Source organism: Alligator mississippiensis, chromosome 10 (assembly GCF_030867095.1).
Source record: "Alligator mississippiensis isolate rAllMis1 chromosome 10, rAllMis1, whole genome shotgun sequence".
Lineage (NCBI taxonomy): Eukaryota > Metazoa > Chordata > Crocodylia > Alligatoridae > Alligator > Alligator mississippiensis.
The window spans coordinates 205051-220026 of record NC_081833.1 but is presented as its reverse complement, the minus strand read 5'-3'; the positions used below and the strand labels follow the sequence as shown (position 1 = coordinate 220026).

The 14976-nt window shown below is 47.3% G+C and overlaps 2 protein-coding genes and 1 long non-coding RNA gene across 9 annotated transcripts in view; 1 reads left to right on the top strand and 2 right to left on the bottom strand.

Moving 5' to 3' along the window:
* The window catches only part of KREMEN1 (kringle containing transmembrane protein 1), a 44580-nt gene extending 38358 nt beyond the window's left edge, over positions 1–6222 (bottom strand). The window contains exon 1 of the mRNA XM_059713305.1: positions 6092–6222. Coding sequence (XP_059569288.1) covers positions 6092–6188 — 97 coding nt within the window. The 5' untranslated portion in view covers positions 6189–6222. The remainder of the gene's footprint in view (positions 1–6091) is intronic.
* On the top strand, positions 5415–14353 carry LOC102574269 (uncharacterized). 5 transcript variants are annotated; one of them, XR_009455091.1, is made up of 7 exons: positions 6775–7365; positions 8797–8940; positions 9062–9224; positions 9590–9727; positions 9825–9948; positions 10036–10210; positions 11857–14353. It is a non-coding gene; the product is annotated as an uncharacterized LOC102574269 (long non-coding RNA). The 5 variants fall into 5 exon arrangements; XR_009455092.1 differs by lacking the exons at positions 6775–7365; positions 8797–8940 and adding an exon at positions 5415–5858 and having other exon boundaries at positions 11857–14248; XR_009455090.1 differs by lacking the exon at positions 8797–8940 and having other exon boundaries at positions 11857–14248.
* The window catches only part of LOC102576062 (sushi domain-containing protein 2), a 31687-nt gene continuing 23404 nt past the window's right edge, over positions 6694–14976 (bottom strand). For all 3 annotated transcript variants that reach the window (XM_059713302.1, XM_059713304.1, XM_059713303.1), the window contains 2 exons: positions 9802–9898; positions 6694–6781 (listed from right to left, as the gene is read on the bottom strand). In XM_059713302.1, the coding sequence (XP_059569285.1) occupies positions 6703–6781; positions 9802–9898 (176 nt within the window). In that variant the 3' untranslated portion in view covers positions 6694–6702. The remainder of the gene's footprint in view (positions 6782–9801; positions 9899–14976) is intronic.

The window sequence follows — 14976 nt, the reverse complement described above, 5'->3', positions numbered from 1 at the left end:
GATGACGAGGGCAGAACTGTTTATGTTAAATAAACTTTTATGCCAGCAAACTCTTGAAAATGTGATGAAATGTAGCAATTTTAATACTGGTGCACACATTTTATTGCTAAGAAGGGATGTGCAAAGTCTCTTTCATGTTGCCACAGTGATAGGGTGAAGGGTTTTTGTTTTTTGTTTTTCAAATAAACCTCAGTAGCTTGGGAGAGAAATATATATAATATATACATTTAATCAAGGCCATGGTCCCTCAAAGATCGAGGTACATGCTCCAATTTAGCAACTGAATGGTCAGCTGAAGGTGAAGAAATTTGCATGCAATGTGTTAAGGCAGCCACATGCATACATCTTCAGGATCTGGTCTTTCTTGGAAACATGGCCTTTCAATGCATTTCCCAATCTCTTTAATTAATTAGTTTGTGCAGCACTGTTCATCCCTCCCTCTTCCCCTCTGCTAATTCATTCTTCTAGTATATTCAGAAATAGCTGCCCAGTCATTACACCTGTAAACTGTCTCAAGCACTACCAGGAGTGACAAGAAATAATGGTCACAAGCTGGCAGAGGGTAGATTCAGACTAGACATCAGGAGGCGCTACTTCACTGTCAGGGCGGCTAGGAGCTGGAACCAGCTTCCAAGAGAAGTGGTGCTGGCTCCTACCCTGGGGGTCTTTAAAAGGAGGATGGGTTCATGTGACCCCAGTGCTCTTTCCTGCCATGGCAGGGGGTCGGACTTGATGATCTGCTCAGGTCCCTTCCGACCAACTACCAACTATGAAATCAGCTGGAAAACGCAATGCTCGTTTAGAAACATTTTGCCAATGTTTTACTTCCCTGCAGGAGGACAGGTGCCCAGCATACTCAGGGATTGTTGGCTGTAGCTGAGTTGGGCATATTTAAGGAAGTTGATGTGTGTGGCCCCTGTGTAAAAACCCATTGCTGTGGGAGGATGATCCTGCTAACCCATATTACAACCAGTCCTCCGTGTATTAGAAAACTTATTTGGAAGACTGCTGCAGGTCAGCTTGGTACATTTCTGGGATCCTCATGTTCCCTAGATCCTCATCAGCTGGGTTTCAGACCTGGGTCTGAAGTAAAACTGTAGGGTGTTCAAACATCTTTTATCAATAAATAAGGATGAGGCATCTGTGCAGACTGTATTAGATCTGTCAGCTGCCTGCAAGTTTTGTTACTTGCGGTATTTTATTGGGATGTCTGTAGTCACTATTAGGTAGGGCCAGAGTCACTGGAGGGTTCCCAGTCACTCTCAGCTGGTAAATCCAGAGGGCCCTGTTCAATGTATACATGACATTCGTAGGAGAGTACATGGGCTGCAGCATACAGTATTCAGACAGCACTCTGCTCTCTGTTCCCATTGCATCTGATGCTACTGGTGCCATGTGACAGTTTAACTTCACTTCCTCATGAAGCCTGAGCATGCATTAGAAGCTGGTGGAGGCAAGAGATGGTGGTAGATGGGGAAAGGGAGAACCAGAGGGGTAGGTGAGGGGGTCGCTACCTCCCACACATGTCCCTCTGTGATGCAGGTTCACAATTAGGTTTATTGGATCCAGGGCTGCTTTTAGAAGATCAAATAGCAGCTGTAGCCAGATTTTTTTTTCCATCTGTCTCTGGTTAGACACGTGTGACCTTTCTTCTCTGACATAGGGACCTTACTACCATTATCCAGGCCTTTGTTATTCTGGAACTAGATGGCTGTCTGTGCTCCACATGCAGTGGCATTTTAGGACTGGTTGGAAACTTAATGCAATGCAGCCAATAGCTATCTGCCTGCTGCAGTGTGCTCAGCGGGTCGGTTGTGACTCATTGAGCACCTAAAACTGATATCTGAAGAGGTGCACTGGTGCTCATTGAGTTTCCAGATGGAGACCAAGGGTTTTGTTTTAATCACCAGAGCTTTAAATGGTGGAAGTCTCAATTACCTGAAAGACCTGAGACACCACAGATATGTGGAAGAGGTTATGCACAAATAAGAGGTAGAAGAAGCAGGGTGCTTTCTTTGACAGGTTCCTGTAATGGAATTTTTCTGCTTCCAGTCAAAGCAACGGGCGTTTGGAAATCATCGGACCATACTGCAAGGCCCATCTTCTTGGGGGCATTTGTTTAGTGATGATGAGCCCCCTGGGGTTACAGTTTTCTAACAGAACTGGGGAGCTCATCTATGGGGTTTATGGAAAAGTCTATTCATTAGAAAATTCAGAATGACAAATTTGCTGATTCAAACTATTTTACTGAAAATGCACAACTTTCTTTGGATTTGTTTTAATTTCAGGAGTGTTCTTGGGGCCTTGGGGGTCTTCAAAAGGAGGCTAGATAATCACCTAGCTGGGGACATTTGACCCCAGCACTCCTTCCTGCCCGTGGCAGAGGGTCGGACTTGACGATCTGCTCAGGTCCCTTCCAACCCTACCAGCTATGAAACTATGGATTGGTGCCAGAATATTGTTTTCAGGAAAAGGAGTGTCTCTACCCCAAACACTCTCCAAGGTATTTTCTGCACCAACCTAAATTGCTAGTTTGATTATCTATCTTGCAGCAATGCCTATATGTTAGGGGTAAAGGAAAGAGGAACAAAATGGATGTTTCCACTGCAGATCTCACTACAATAGTAATGTGATAGCCATGACATTAGCACCTTACAGAGCTGAAGCAGAGAATGTAATGCCTTATTAATTTATTCTTATTAATACTCTTCTTTGTAATAGGTGAAGGGAGTAACGTGGGGATAGCAGAATTCCCAGAGCAGGAAGTGAGACCATGGAACCAATTTATGTTCAAGAGGTGTGGGCCTGCCAAGCGGTGGCCAGACACTCGGGCCAGCCTCCTGGGACTGCATGTTTACGCTGCCTCCTAGTTGCTTTCCCAGGGCAGCCAAGGCACCTTTCCTGCTGCCGAACAAGATGAGAGAGGTGCTTTGTGTCACCCCGCCTGAACATCACAGCAAGCAGGGGCTCTCCCAATGTCTCTGAAGAAATTTCTTTTAAGTTATGCTCGAAGTAAACTTTTTCCAAATCTCGTTCTGCCTCTTGGAACTTGAGCAATCCTCCTTAACTGAAAAGTGCTGCATCTAGGTGCAGATGGCAACAGTTACAAGCACTAACCAGATGCTGCAGTCTCTAATTTGATTGAAAGGATATAATTAGACAACAGAAACACTTTAATGAAAGAGTAAAACATGGAGGGAAGGACAGAAACCACTTAACTGATGCCAAGACACCCAGCAGTAAGAGGCTGGGCCCAGGCACTGATGAGGCAGAACACCAAATTACCTTCTTGAGAGGAGAACCTATTTGTTTTCCTATGGACATGGGAATGGGGATTTTATTATTGTAGACTTCCACTGTATTTTATGTGGGGATACTGATTGAAACCAGAAGAAGCTTCAGAAGATCAAAGAGACAAATATGGCTTCTGTGGTCATTATTAAAAATATTTTTAGCACTTCAATGATTTTCTTTGAAGATGCAGTTTTATAGATCGAATACCAAATTATTTGCATGTTGTGATCCGACTGGTTGGCGATGTTGCATTCCATACTGTGTTATGATGCAGAAAAAAGGTTTTCAACAAGACACGACTAATTTGAAAGTCACAAATCCGAATACAAGAAGTGTCAGATTGTAGACAGCAGTACCGCTCTCTAATTTGACAGGACCAAGAACCTTTACCAGAAGCTGAACAAACACCATGAATTGCTGTATGTCATGTGTAATGTGACATGTATCTTGCATATACTATCCAAGAAAGGATGAGTTTTTAATCAAACAGCTAGGAGGTGAGAGTTTCATTTAATGACGTGTGCACGTTGGGTTGGCTGGAGGCTTTAGCACTGGCTGTAGAGGAGCGCGTTGGGTGTGGTTGCAAAACAGACTTTTTGTTGCTACAAGCAGCTCCCAGAAGCTTTTCCAACGCAAGTTATTTACCCAGCTCAGCACTGGAGCCTCATTCATCCTTGATCCACACAAGAAAATGTCCTGGGTAAAAGGTTGCCCAATATTTTGTTAATGTAGGCATTTTCCCATGCTGCAGAGAGGGTGGAGGAAAGCCTGGGCGTATTGCATACATCAGTGCGAGTGCCAGGGCATGCAAGTGTTCCTGTCCATTCCCACAGGTGTGTGGGGACCTCCTATGCTGCAGGAATCTGGTACAGACTGGTTACTTGCCATAAACACTAATTCATTTTCTCAGTTAAGTTTAGCATGCCACTTAAAAAATAGCGTAAGACTAGAACAGTTATACTGAGGGCTTAATTAGACTTGTTTCTGGGATGGACTAGGACAGGCAACTAGGCTATGAGCACAAGTGTTTCGGGTGATATTTCCACTTTTTCCATTTGAGACCATGTTGTGAACATGTAACTTTTATCCCCAAGGGAAACCCATGTTGCGTGCGTGGCCATTCTCCATCTCTGCACCGATGTCCAAGCTCTGGGTTACATAATAGGCGGACTTGCTTTTGGCCCTTTGTGGCAAGAAGTAGGGGAGCTACCCTTTAGGCAGAAAGAGCTGCTGTAGCTAAAGCCAAGTCATCTCAGTGATGTTTTCTAAGAGAAGTTTGCTTGCCTGGTAGTTTTTCCACATCCTGTCTCACTTACTGAGGTGGAAAACCATGGAATTCAATCCCTTTGGAAACTGCACAGTGGGCAGGTCCTGCAGCACAAGTACAGAGGTAAAGGTGTGCTGGACAGAAGGCTCCTGGTTGACTATTTTACACCCCTTATCAAGGTGGTTAGAAATGTCATATAGAGTTTCCCCATCCGCTACTGCAGGCATGACATTAGATCCAACTGCACTGACAGTGCAGAGCAGAAGAAAGGCACAATAAAGAACCTGAGAAGTTAAAGGGGCACGACAGAAAAAGCAAGCAAAGAGAACACAGTGGTGATTTTGTACGGCAGTGGGGAGGGATGGCAGGAAAGAAGAAAAACCAGGACATGCTGGGACCAGAAGGACAGGCTTGGTAGTAACCTGAGCAATCTCACAGACCTCCCCCCCACACCCCACGGGGAGGAGCAGTTGCAGGGCATCTGGCACTGGGATTCGGTTCCATCTGGAACGTGGGACGTGAACACGTGAGACGCTGACCACGCAGTAGCTGAAAAATACTGCGCAGTAGCTTGTCACAGCACGGACAGTGCTAACATGCTACTGCACAGTGTAACTAGGCTACTGTGCAGTAGCATCACCTAAAAGACGTTTGCTGGCACTACTACACAGTAACTCTGGTTACTGCACATTTGCAGTATGTAGTACTTGCTAGTACAAGTACTAAATAAATGCACAGTAACAACCGCACAGCAGTGTCATGTAGATGTCCCCAGGGGGAAGGGGAGCAGCTCTTGGTCCTTTGGCTGCCCGTGGGATACCAGATTTCTATCAGGTTCAGGTTCTTCCCCGGGCCTTGGGCAGTAGGTGTTCACCCATCCCCAGTGTCAGACACACGTGCATGCTGGACTTGAATTTGAACGCAACTGCTTTCAGTGTCTTGCTTAAGACGGAGGAGGAGGAGGAAGAAAGCGCTCGGTGCGGCGCCGGCGGCAGACCAGGCGCGCTGGGGCGGGGCTGCTGGCCGGAGCACGGGGAGCTGCAGGGCTGAAGGGCCCGCGAGACGGAGCTGTGACAGCGCGGTGAGCCGCCCCTTCCCAACCGGAGCAGCGCGGAGGAGCAGTGGCGCGAGCCGAGCCGGCCCTCCCGCCTGCAGCCCGGGATGTCCCCGGCCGCGCAGGACGCAGGAGCAGGCGCGGGGCAGCGCCCTCCTCCCGGGGCAGCGCAGCGCAGCGCAGCGCAGCGCCAGGCTTGCGGGGCTGCCCGGGAGCCCGGCCGCCTGCGCCCCGCGCAGCCCGGTGAGTCCCCGCGCACTCCGCTCGGCCGGGCCGGGGCGGCGGGAGCAGGCACCTGCTGGCAGCGGCCGGGCGGCCCCGCTCCCCGCTCCCCGCCCGCTGTCAGCGCGGCCCCGGCCCGCAGCGAGGCGGCAGTGACAGCGAGAGCCGCCCGGGCCGCGCACAGCCCGCACCGCACCGCACCGCACCGCACCGCCGGGACGGGACGGGACGGGCCGGGACGCGCGGGGACTCACCGGGCTGCGCGGGCTCCAGGCACAGGGCGGCCGCCAGCCCCGACAGCGCCAGCGCCAGCGCCCGGGTCCGGGTCCGGGTCCGGGCCGGCGGCTCCATGGGCGCGGACAGCGCGGCCGCCGCTCCGCCGCTGCCTCCTGCCCCGGCCGCCCCGCCCCGCCCCGCCCCGCCCCTCCCGCTGCTCCGCCGGCCCCGCACCCGGCCGGGGTGGAGCCGGAGCCGGAGCCGGAGGCGGAGGCGCAGGCAGGGGCGGCGCCCAGGTGAGAGCCGGGCTGGGCCGGCCCCGCTCGTCCTGGCCCGACGGCCCCTGGCCCGCTGGGGCCGCGCTCGGGGTCCGGGCCAGGCCCTGCTCCAGGCGAGTCAGGAAACGCCGTTCGGGTGCACCTCGGGCTCTTCCCACATCTATTTCATTGCTAGCAGCCTTTCACTGGCTGAAGACTAGCTGTGAAAAAGGAATCGGGGGCCGGGAGTCGGCTTCAGCCTGGCTGCGCGGGGCAGGCCGCGGCGGGGCAGGCAGAGGCCCGACGCGGCCGGGGACACCTGTTCCAGGCGGAGGCGGAGGTGGAGGTGGAGGCGGCGGCGGCTCGCGGCCTCCCACTCCCGGCTGCGCCGCTCACAGATTCGTCCCTCTGGCGGGCATCAGTTCTTTCTCGCCTGGAACTGATTCGGGGGCATTTGGGCTCCGGTTCGCTCTGCAAACGGAAAGAGAGAGATGGAAACGGCTACAAAGAGGCATCCAAAAGCTCATGGGGAAGCACTGTGCTAAGGGGGTCGAGGCTGATGCAAAAGGCTGGCTCTGTGTCAGTTGTAGGACAGCCAACTCTGGATGGTTTCAAAACACATCTCCTCTTGGGAGAGACGGCCTTCCCCTGGCCGTGTGTTACCTGCTGAGCAGATCCTTCAGAAGTGTATTGAGGAACTGTTACTTCCTTCCCATTTCGGCAAACTATGAATCCTGTACGAATTTAGAGATTTGCAGACTGCTGCGTGCGTGGGCCAAGCGCTGTCACTGAGAGAAGTGCTGGGCAGGAGGGGCAGGAAGCGGCAGAGCCCCAGATAATGGACAGCTGGCAGCTCAGTCCTTAGATCAGGGCCTGCTGAGGTGCCCCTAGCTCTGCGCACCTGAGGCAGGGAGGGCAATCTGACCACCGCAGAGCTGGAGCGGGGAGCTCTGTCAAGTGCTGAGGATAAGCGGAGACAGAACCTGACTGCACTAATGGAAGGAGCCTTCTGTGCATGAAACTGAGGAGCAGGACCAAAGACCCGGGAGGGAACTGTGAGTAGGCCCAGGAGGGCCCAAAGTGGGAGAAGCCTGCGGGAGAGAAAGGCACCCCAGCTGCAGTTCATTGAATGTGGCTGACTTGATATGTGCTGTGTAGGCTGCAAGCTATGGGAATAGCTGAAGGGGGGGAAAGGAGGGCCCTGAAGATGCCCCACAGAGAGGCCTGGCTTATTGCAGGGCTGGCAGGTAGGGTAGAGGCTTGGTGAGTAGCGGGCCAGGCTGTCCAAGCCCTGGAAGACGGGGCGGAGGGGTGGGATCAGAGCAGGGGCAGGGGCAGCACAGAGTGCCCGGGACCACCCTCTGGTTCCCCGTAGGCAACCGCACAGTAGTAACATCACAGGCATGGCAGAAGAGGGGACCTAGAGATACCAGAGTGCAAGGAACGGGATTAGAGTGGCCACAAGGAGGCACCACTTCTGCCCTTAGCAGTGGATCCTGTTAAAAAATATTTAGCTTTTTTTGTGGAAAAAAACCCCAAACCTTTCAGTATGTGAAAATGTCTTGGTGAGAATACATTTAATTAGGGTGACTGTATATCCTATTTTAGCCAGAACAGTCCTGGAATTTGAAGGCTGGTCCTGGCCAGCTCTTGGGAATTATAATGAGCATCCCGGAAATGCAGGGGTGCAGGGCACAGTCTGGCTGGGTGGTGTGGAGAGCCTTGCAGGTGGGAGAGCCAGCTCTTGCAATTTAATTGCAGATCTTTTGATATCTGACATTTTTTTTTAAGTCCTAGCTCCTGAGGTCTTCTGTTCAGTAAGATTCTCAACTCTTATGTTTTTTGGGGTCTTTTTTTGTTAAAAGCAAACCCTCTGGAGAAAAACTTTCAGATACATACCTTAAATGTTCAAAACCAGGAAAGCAAGTAAAAACCCCCAAATATTATTTTTCTTAACCTTATAATTTCCTACATCATGACTCAAGGTTTTCAAACACTTGAGGTTAGCAGTATTAATGTCTAAAAGAGTTGCTTCTTGTCATGTTCATATCAAGTAGTGGCATGTACATGTAACTGTGTGGCCCTACTTTACATTGAGATCTGATCCTTTTTGCCTCATTTCATTGCCTCAGCATCAGAGATTTGGCCACTGGCAGGGTTTTCCGAGTTACTGTGCCTTCTTTTCCTTTCTCATGTATAAAGTATGACACAGCACTCAACACATTTAAAAATATTCTGACCAAAATACTGGGGAGTATACTATAGATGACAGTTGTTTGTGAGATGTTGGGGATGGAGCAGATCATTGAATAATCTTTCCCAGTTAAGAGCTTCTCAGCTAAACATACTGCCTCCCCCCATCAAAACCCAACAGAGCAGAGGTCTAGGCAGATGCAGAGTCCCATAGGCCTTGCATGCTCTCAGCGACATCTTTCTAAATTCTTCTAAAGTATTTGTGAAATGGTAAAGTATTTGTGTCTCTGCAGCCAGATTATGCAGTTAACAGATCAGACTGCTGCAGAGTGGGACATGAGTTTTGTTGGCCTCCTTTTGCACTTACGAGCCACATCTATATGTATTTCGTGTTACAAGTATCCTAAACCAACACTGATACTTCATACAAAGTATAAGTAAGTGTCTCTCAGAAGAATATTTTACAGACTGTTTTAAACGCAGGGCTCAGTGATGGCTACCATGGAGTCACCTGCGATAATGGCACTTTGCAATCCCATGCCTTCTGTCTCACCCCAGGAGCTTCCCTGGCTAAGCAAAAACGTTGGGAGTGCTGAGGCGGCTAGGTCTTCATCCCCACCCAGTGAGAGGGAAGGAGGGACACGGGGTGGACAGGACCCTTGAATGCTGTTACGCAAGAGAGACCTATCTACAGAGAAGACTGGTTTGCATCATGGAAAAGGTCATGTGGGATTTCAGAGACAGGAAGCCAGTGGGATCCTGTCTAAATTACTTTGAAAACACCAAAGAGTTTAATAGCTTTTAAAATAATAAAGAATATTTTTCATAAGCAGCCATCCCCACATCCAGAAATTCTTTGTGGCTAGCAAGGAGAGACAATGGGTAAAGATACATGATGACTTATGAAACCACGTGATGCATTTTTAGGTGACACTGCAATTTATCAGCTTGGTTTAGCTACCACATCAATTATTGAATTTTTGAAATTATACATTTTTAAGTATGGAATAAATATATATATATATATATATATATATATATATATACACATTCTGACTAAATGCCCTTGCCCTTTCCACTGATCAGGTGCTGGTTGGTTCTGATGTCGTCCTTCCAATGCTCCATCGGGAATCCAGAGTCCTTCAGGAGAAACTGGATAGACGAGACCTGATATTTCTCATGAGGGACACGCATAGAAACAGTCCTTTCCAGACTTTTTCTCTTGTAAGTAAATATGGCACCAGCCTATTTAATTCCTTTCAAGGTCGCTTCTTATAATTTATTAGAATAACTCTTACCTCTTCCTTTTTCTGTACAACAGGAAAATTAGAACCGCCAAGATTAGAAAGCCTAGAACTCCGAATATAGAGCCAAAGAGAATTGCTTGGTGGTTATCTGAAAAAGGGAAAAGGAAAACAAATGAGAATGTGATATTCTGCCTTCAGGTAGATTTGTAACTGAATATTGTTGAAGGTGAGAGAGATTTCTAAAGGCTATAGATATCCTGCTAATGTTCTTATCTTTGTATCTAGGGAGGGGAAAAAAGAAACCACTAGACTATAGGAGTTCACCAAAATCCCTTGTGCTAAATGTCGGAACAGCTGGCTGAAGTCCAGTGCAATGCAGTAAAAAGTAGTGATAATGTGTAAATGATATGAACCTACAGAGTTGATCTACAACTTCAATGCTCACAGCTTCAACAAGAAGGTGAGTGCCCATTTCCTAAATATCTCGGTTGTCTTACAGATTGCTCTCACTGTACCTGTTCACTTTTGCTTCACAGGAATAACATTTGTTTCAAAGCTTAAATTCACAAATACTTGTTAATGATTTTAGAGAAGACAAGATAGATGCCGCATGTTTTGTTCTGCTATCCAAGAAAGTTAAAATTGCTCGGCTATAAATGATAAGAAAGTTATCAAAAACTTGTGCTAAAAAGTGTGAAAAGGTGAGATTCTGAAAATATATCACCGTTCCTAAGCTGCTGGAGGGACATGAAAGGACCAATTCCTCAGCAACAAGAGGAAGACTGGGGAAGTGTGGATCCCTTACTGAATGGGGGGGCAACTTAGTGACAGATGATGCGTAAAAGGCTGAAGTGCTCAATGCGTTTTTTACTTCAGTCGTCACAGGCAAGGTCAACTCCCAGACTATTGCACCTGGCAGCAAAGTTTGGGGAAGAGGTGAAGAGCCGATAGCAGTGAAAGAACAGGTTAGAGACTATTTAGAAGAGCAGGATGTGTACAAATCCACTGGGCTGGATGCAGTGCATCTGAGGGTGCTCATGGAACTGACAGATATAATTGCAGAGCCACTGGCCATTCTCTTTGAAAACTCATGGTGGTTGGGAGAGGTCCCGGATGATTGGAAAAGGGCAACTATAGAAGAGAAGGAAGAAGGAGGATCTGGGGAAAAGGAAGAAGGACGATCTGGGGAACTGCAGATTAGTCAGTCTCACGTCAGTCCCTGGAAACATCATGGAACCAGTCCTCAAGCACTTGCAGAAGAAAGTGATCAGGAACAGTTAGCACGGATTCACCAAGGGCGAGTCATGCCTGACCAACCTGATTGCCTTCTGTGACAAAATGACTGGCTCTGTGGCTGTGGGGACAGCAGTAGGCATGATATAGCAAGGCTTTTGATATGATTTGACTTTAGCAGGGCTTTTGATATGGTCTCCCACAACATTCTTGCAAGCGAGCTAAGGAAGTACAGGTTGGATGAAAGGATTCTACAGATTGATAGAAAACTGGCTGGATCGTTGTGCTCAAAGGGTAGTAATCAACAGGGATCCTAGTTTTCTGTGGGGAAAAAAGCAGAAAACTTCCACTTAAAACACAAAAATCTGTGCTTTTCTGCGGCCTACTGAAAGCATGGCAGCATCCTTTGGCAAGCGGTGCCATTTCTGCTCTCTTGTTTTTGCCTCTTGGCCAAGCAGCAGCACATTTCCCCCTTCCCTGGCTGCTGGTTGCGTTAGAGAAGCAATGAATCTGAGCTTTGAAGCACTTATTCAATGTAATAATTAACACAAGTCTCCCACCAAGCACCTGAAGTTTCCTGTTGCTTTTTCAAGAGCTTTTTTATCCAGTTACTCCTGAAATAACTTGTGTTTGGCTTAAAACATATCTTCCAATGAGGAATCCCATCTTGATAAAAGGGATGGAGAATTTGCTGCTTTTCTGGGTAGTTTGTTCCAAAGTCTCCTCATACTCATTGTGAAGCCTTGTTAAAATCAAAATACAGGTACTTGCCTGGCTTCAGACATTCTTGAGGGTCTCTCCTGGAGACTACCTACTGAGAATTGTTTTTCTTCAAAATAGAAAACCTGATGATGATTATTTTTTCTCCTGCAGCTTAAAAACATTTTTGAGATTTTGTCTCAACCTTCCAAAGAAGAAGAAGAAGAAGAATTGCATTTACAGAGATCCAGGTCAGGAAATTAAGCTTCAAGAGCCTATGGCTGTTAATAGAAGGAGTTTGCATTCATACAAAGACAAGTGTATGGTATATATGAGGGGAGCAAATGCACACAAGGTAAAGACAAATCTCTACAACACTGTCTTCCAAAGTTACACTTCCTGGAGCGGCTATATGCTTGCGCCTGCTCTTGTTCCACTTGCTAAGTTTTTTTTCCGGGAGTTGTTTCTTGCTCCCTTGCTGCATGCTGCTGTGTAAAGAGAAGCTGCTGTGGCAGTGGTAAGGCCTTGCACTTGGATTATAATTAGAAGCATATCAGAATAATTATTAGCAGAGTGTTTCCATGGGGACTTTAATTAAAGAAAACAATTCTGAAAGCAACACTGTTCAAGTCTAACAGTTTGAAATTTCAAATACAAATTGGGATTTTGCAAAATCAGTGGTGGTTTTCTTTAAGTGACTTCCCACACCCCCCTCCTCCCTGGGTTTTTTCCACCTTTTTCTTAATTACTTCATTTTAATTTCTCCAATTATTGAGACAGTAACATTGAGGGCTATTAACAAAACAAAACAAAACAAAACAAAACAACCTCCCCCCCCCCTTAATGAATCTGTATTATGGAAGGTATGAACAGGTAAGTTATACCAAGTTAAAGAGAATTTACCACACACAAGCTGCTCTGTGGTAACTGATTCACATATTCATCCTAGCCCATGGTAAATGGAAGCTGATCAATCATAATTTAGCAGTTGTTGCATTCAGAATTGAACTGTCCTAGTTTAGCTTCCCTTTGCCACAAGATAGAATGGACATACGAAACAGTTACTGAAGAGCAGAGCAGCTGATGCCTGGTAACTGCCCTCCTTAGCCTTTTACTCTGGTACAATTTGTTCATCTGTCCACACCCAGACCTTGGGTTTGATCTGATGATTGGCAGGCATCCAGAGCAGATATACTGAACAGGGTGCTAGGATAACATACTTTTGGAGGCTGGTATTAATCAAAGGTATCCAGAACGAGTAGAAGCTTCTTAATGTCGGAGCACTCATCACTTGGAATAGAGAGCCGGAGGTCAAACGCTTGCAGAGCGCAGTGCTCAGGTCAGTGTTTAAAATGGGGTGACTGAACAGAAAAAAGCCTTTCTGCTGCTGTGACTACCCATTTATCCCACAATAAACGATCTGTGGAAACCCTCAGACTGCAGAAAGGAAAGTTGCAGGATTTCCAAAGCATTCCCTTCTTTCCACCATCACCACCGTCACTGTTTTGCTTGGCCTAAGCTCTAGCCAACTGTCTTTCATCCAGATGCTGATTTTTGGCTAGTCCAAGGGATTGTGACAGAAATGCTGGTTGTGTTGAAGATAAAGGGTGACACACAGCTGGGTCCTGTCTGCCTGTGACACGCGTTTGAGATCATCATGTCAGACTGTTTCACCCAACCTTAAAAAAGGAGGGAGTGGGAATGCACTGAGGACTGCTCTGGTGGTGGAGGAGCATTTGCTTGCCAGTTTGGCTCGTCCAACACTCCTCCCTAAGGTGAGACAGGGTCCTGCTGCAAGCCATCTGGGAGGGAAGGTGTGGCCATGCTTTCCTGACCACGTGACTGGAGGTGGCCATGCCTCATCTGTTACCAGACCTGGTACAGAGGGTGGTCCTACACTTGGTGGTTTGGAGGTGGCCCCTGAGTCATTTCGTTCACATGTTTATGGCACGAAGGCCCTTAATCACTCTGCTTGATCCAGTGGATGCTCATGAGGCAGGAGTCTATTTCCTTGATGTAGGAGAGGGAAATACCTGCTCTCATCACTCAGTTCAGTGACATCAGGTATGACAAGGAGCTGTTCTCCCTCTAAAATCAGGTGATCATACTAACTACCCTTGTTGGAAAATACAGTTTGTCAAAAGCTGTTCTTGAACCCTGCAGTTCAAATCTGTTAAGTCAGACGTTAAACTGGTTTAACAGGAGTGCATATCACAAACCATTGCACAATTAGAAACAGCAGGAATGAGGTTGGTCCATTTTCCCAAATCACTCTGAAGAGACCTGCCCCTAGGAAGAAAGAAGGTGTCCAGGTTGGAACGGACAGGTGAAAGCAGAACTGCACGGGGTAAAGACGGGAATAAAATGCAGGGGTGCTCAGGAATATTAGTACCAGAGGGCATTCACTGGAGAAGTGTGAGAGGAAGCTTGCATGTAGTTCGTACATTATGCTGCCTTGGCTACAGTATCCTGCTGCCTGTGGGTAAGCAGTGCTGTCAGCCTCAACTTCCCTGAGGATGGAAAAGGACCATTTTTGACTTGAATAAAAAATGAAATAAAATTCAGAGCTCTGGTTAGTAGGAAAGTTGTTGCTGTATAGAGAAAGGCAAACGAACCAAAAACTTTCTGCACCTTATTCTTCTTTTCCCCAAAAAATATATACTGAAAGATATTCATTTTGTATTTGCTTATCCATGAAACAATGGCACTGTTCCACCGTACTGAGCAGAGCTAATTTCTGAATGTTTTCCAGTTTGCTTTCCCTTTGATCTTCCAGCATTGGCTTTTTGCCTCTCTCTAGCTTAAATGCTAACATCCAGTTTGCTTTTTGAGACTAACTGGCTCTTGTCCAACAGGCATGTGGTTGATGGCAGGAACAGACAATTGTCTTATTTTGCAATTTCGCAAAACATTTCACTGCTGAGTCTTTGCTTAAGCTTTTGCTTTTCTTTGTAAAGACTTCATTCCATTCTGGGCTTTGAAGGAAGATCCTTTACTCCTATGAACACAGAAATGTGCCACCATTCCTAGTTACATCTCATGTTTCTGAAATGCTTATATTTCAGACTGTTTATCATGGTACTATAATGGCCCAGAAACAAGGTTTTATTGGTGATATCATTTATTCAACAAACTGTATAGTTGAGAGATGTTAGACAAGCTTTTGGCCACAAGTTGCCCTTTATTCAGGTCTGGGCAGGTCTGGGCAGACGAGGGCAGGCCACCATAATAACAAGCTAAAATAGCCCAGTCTTTCCAGTTTCATTCCCTACAGGCAACAGTAGTGTTATTGCT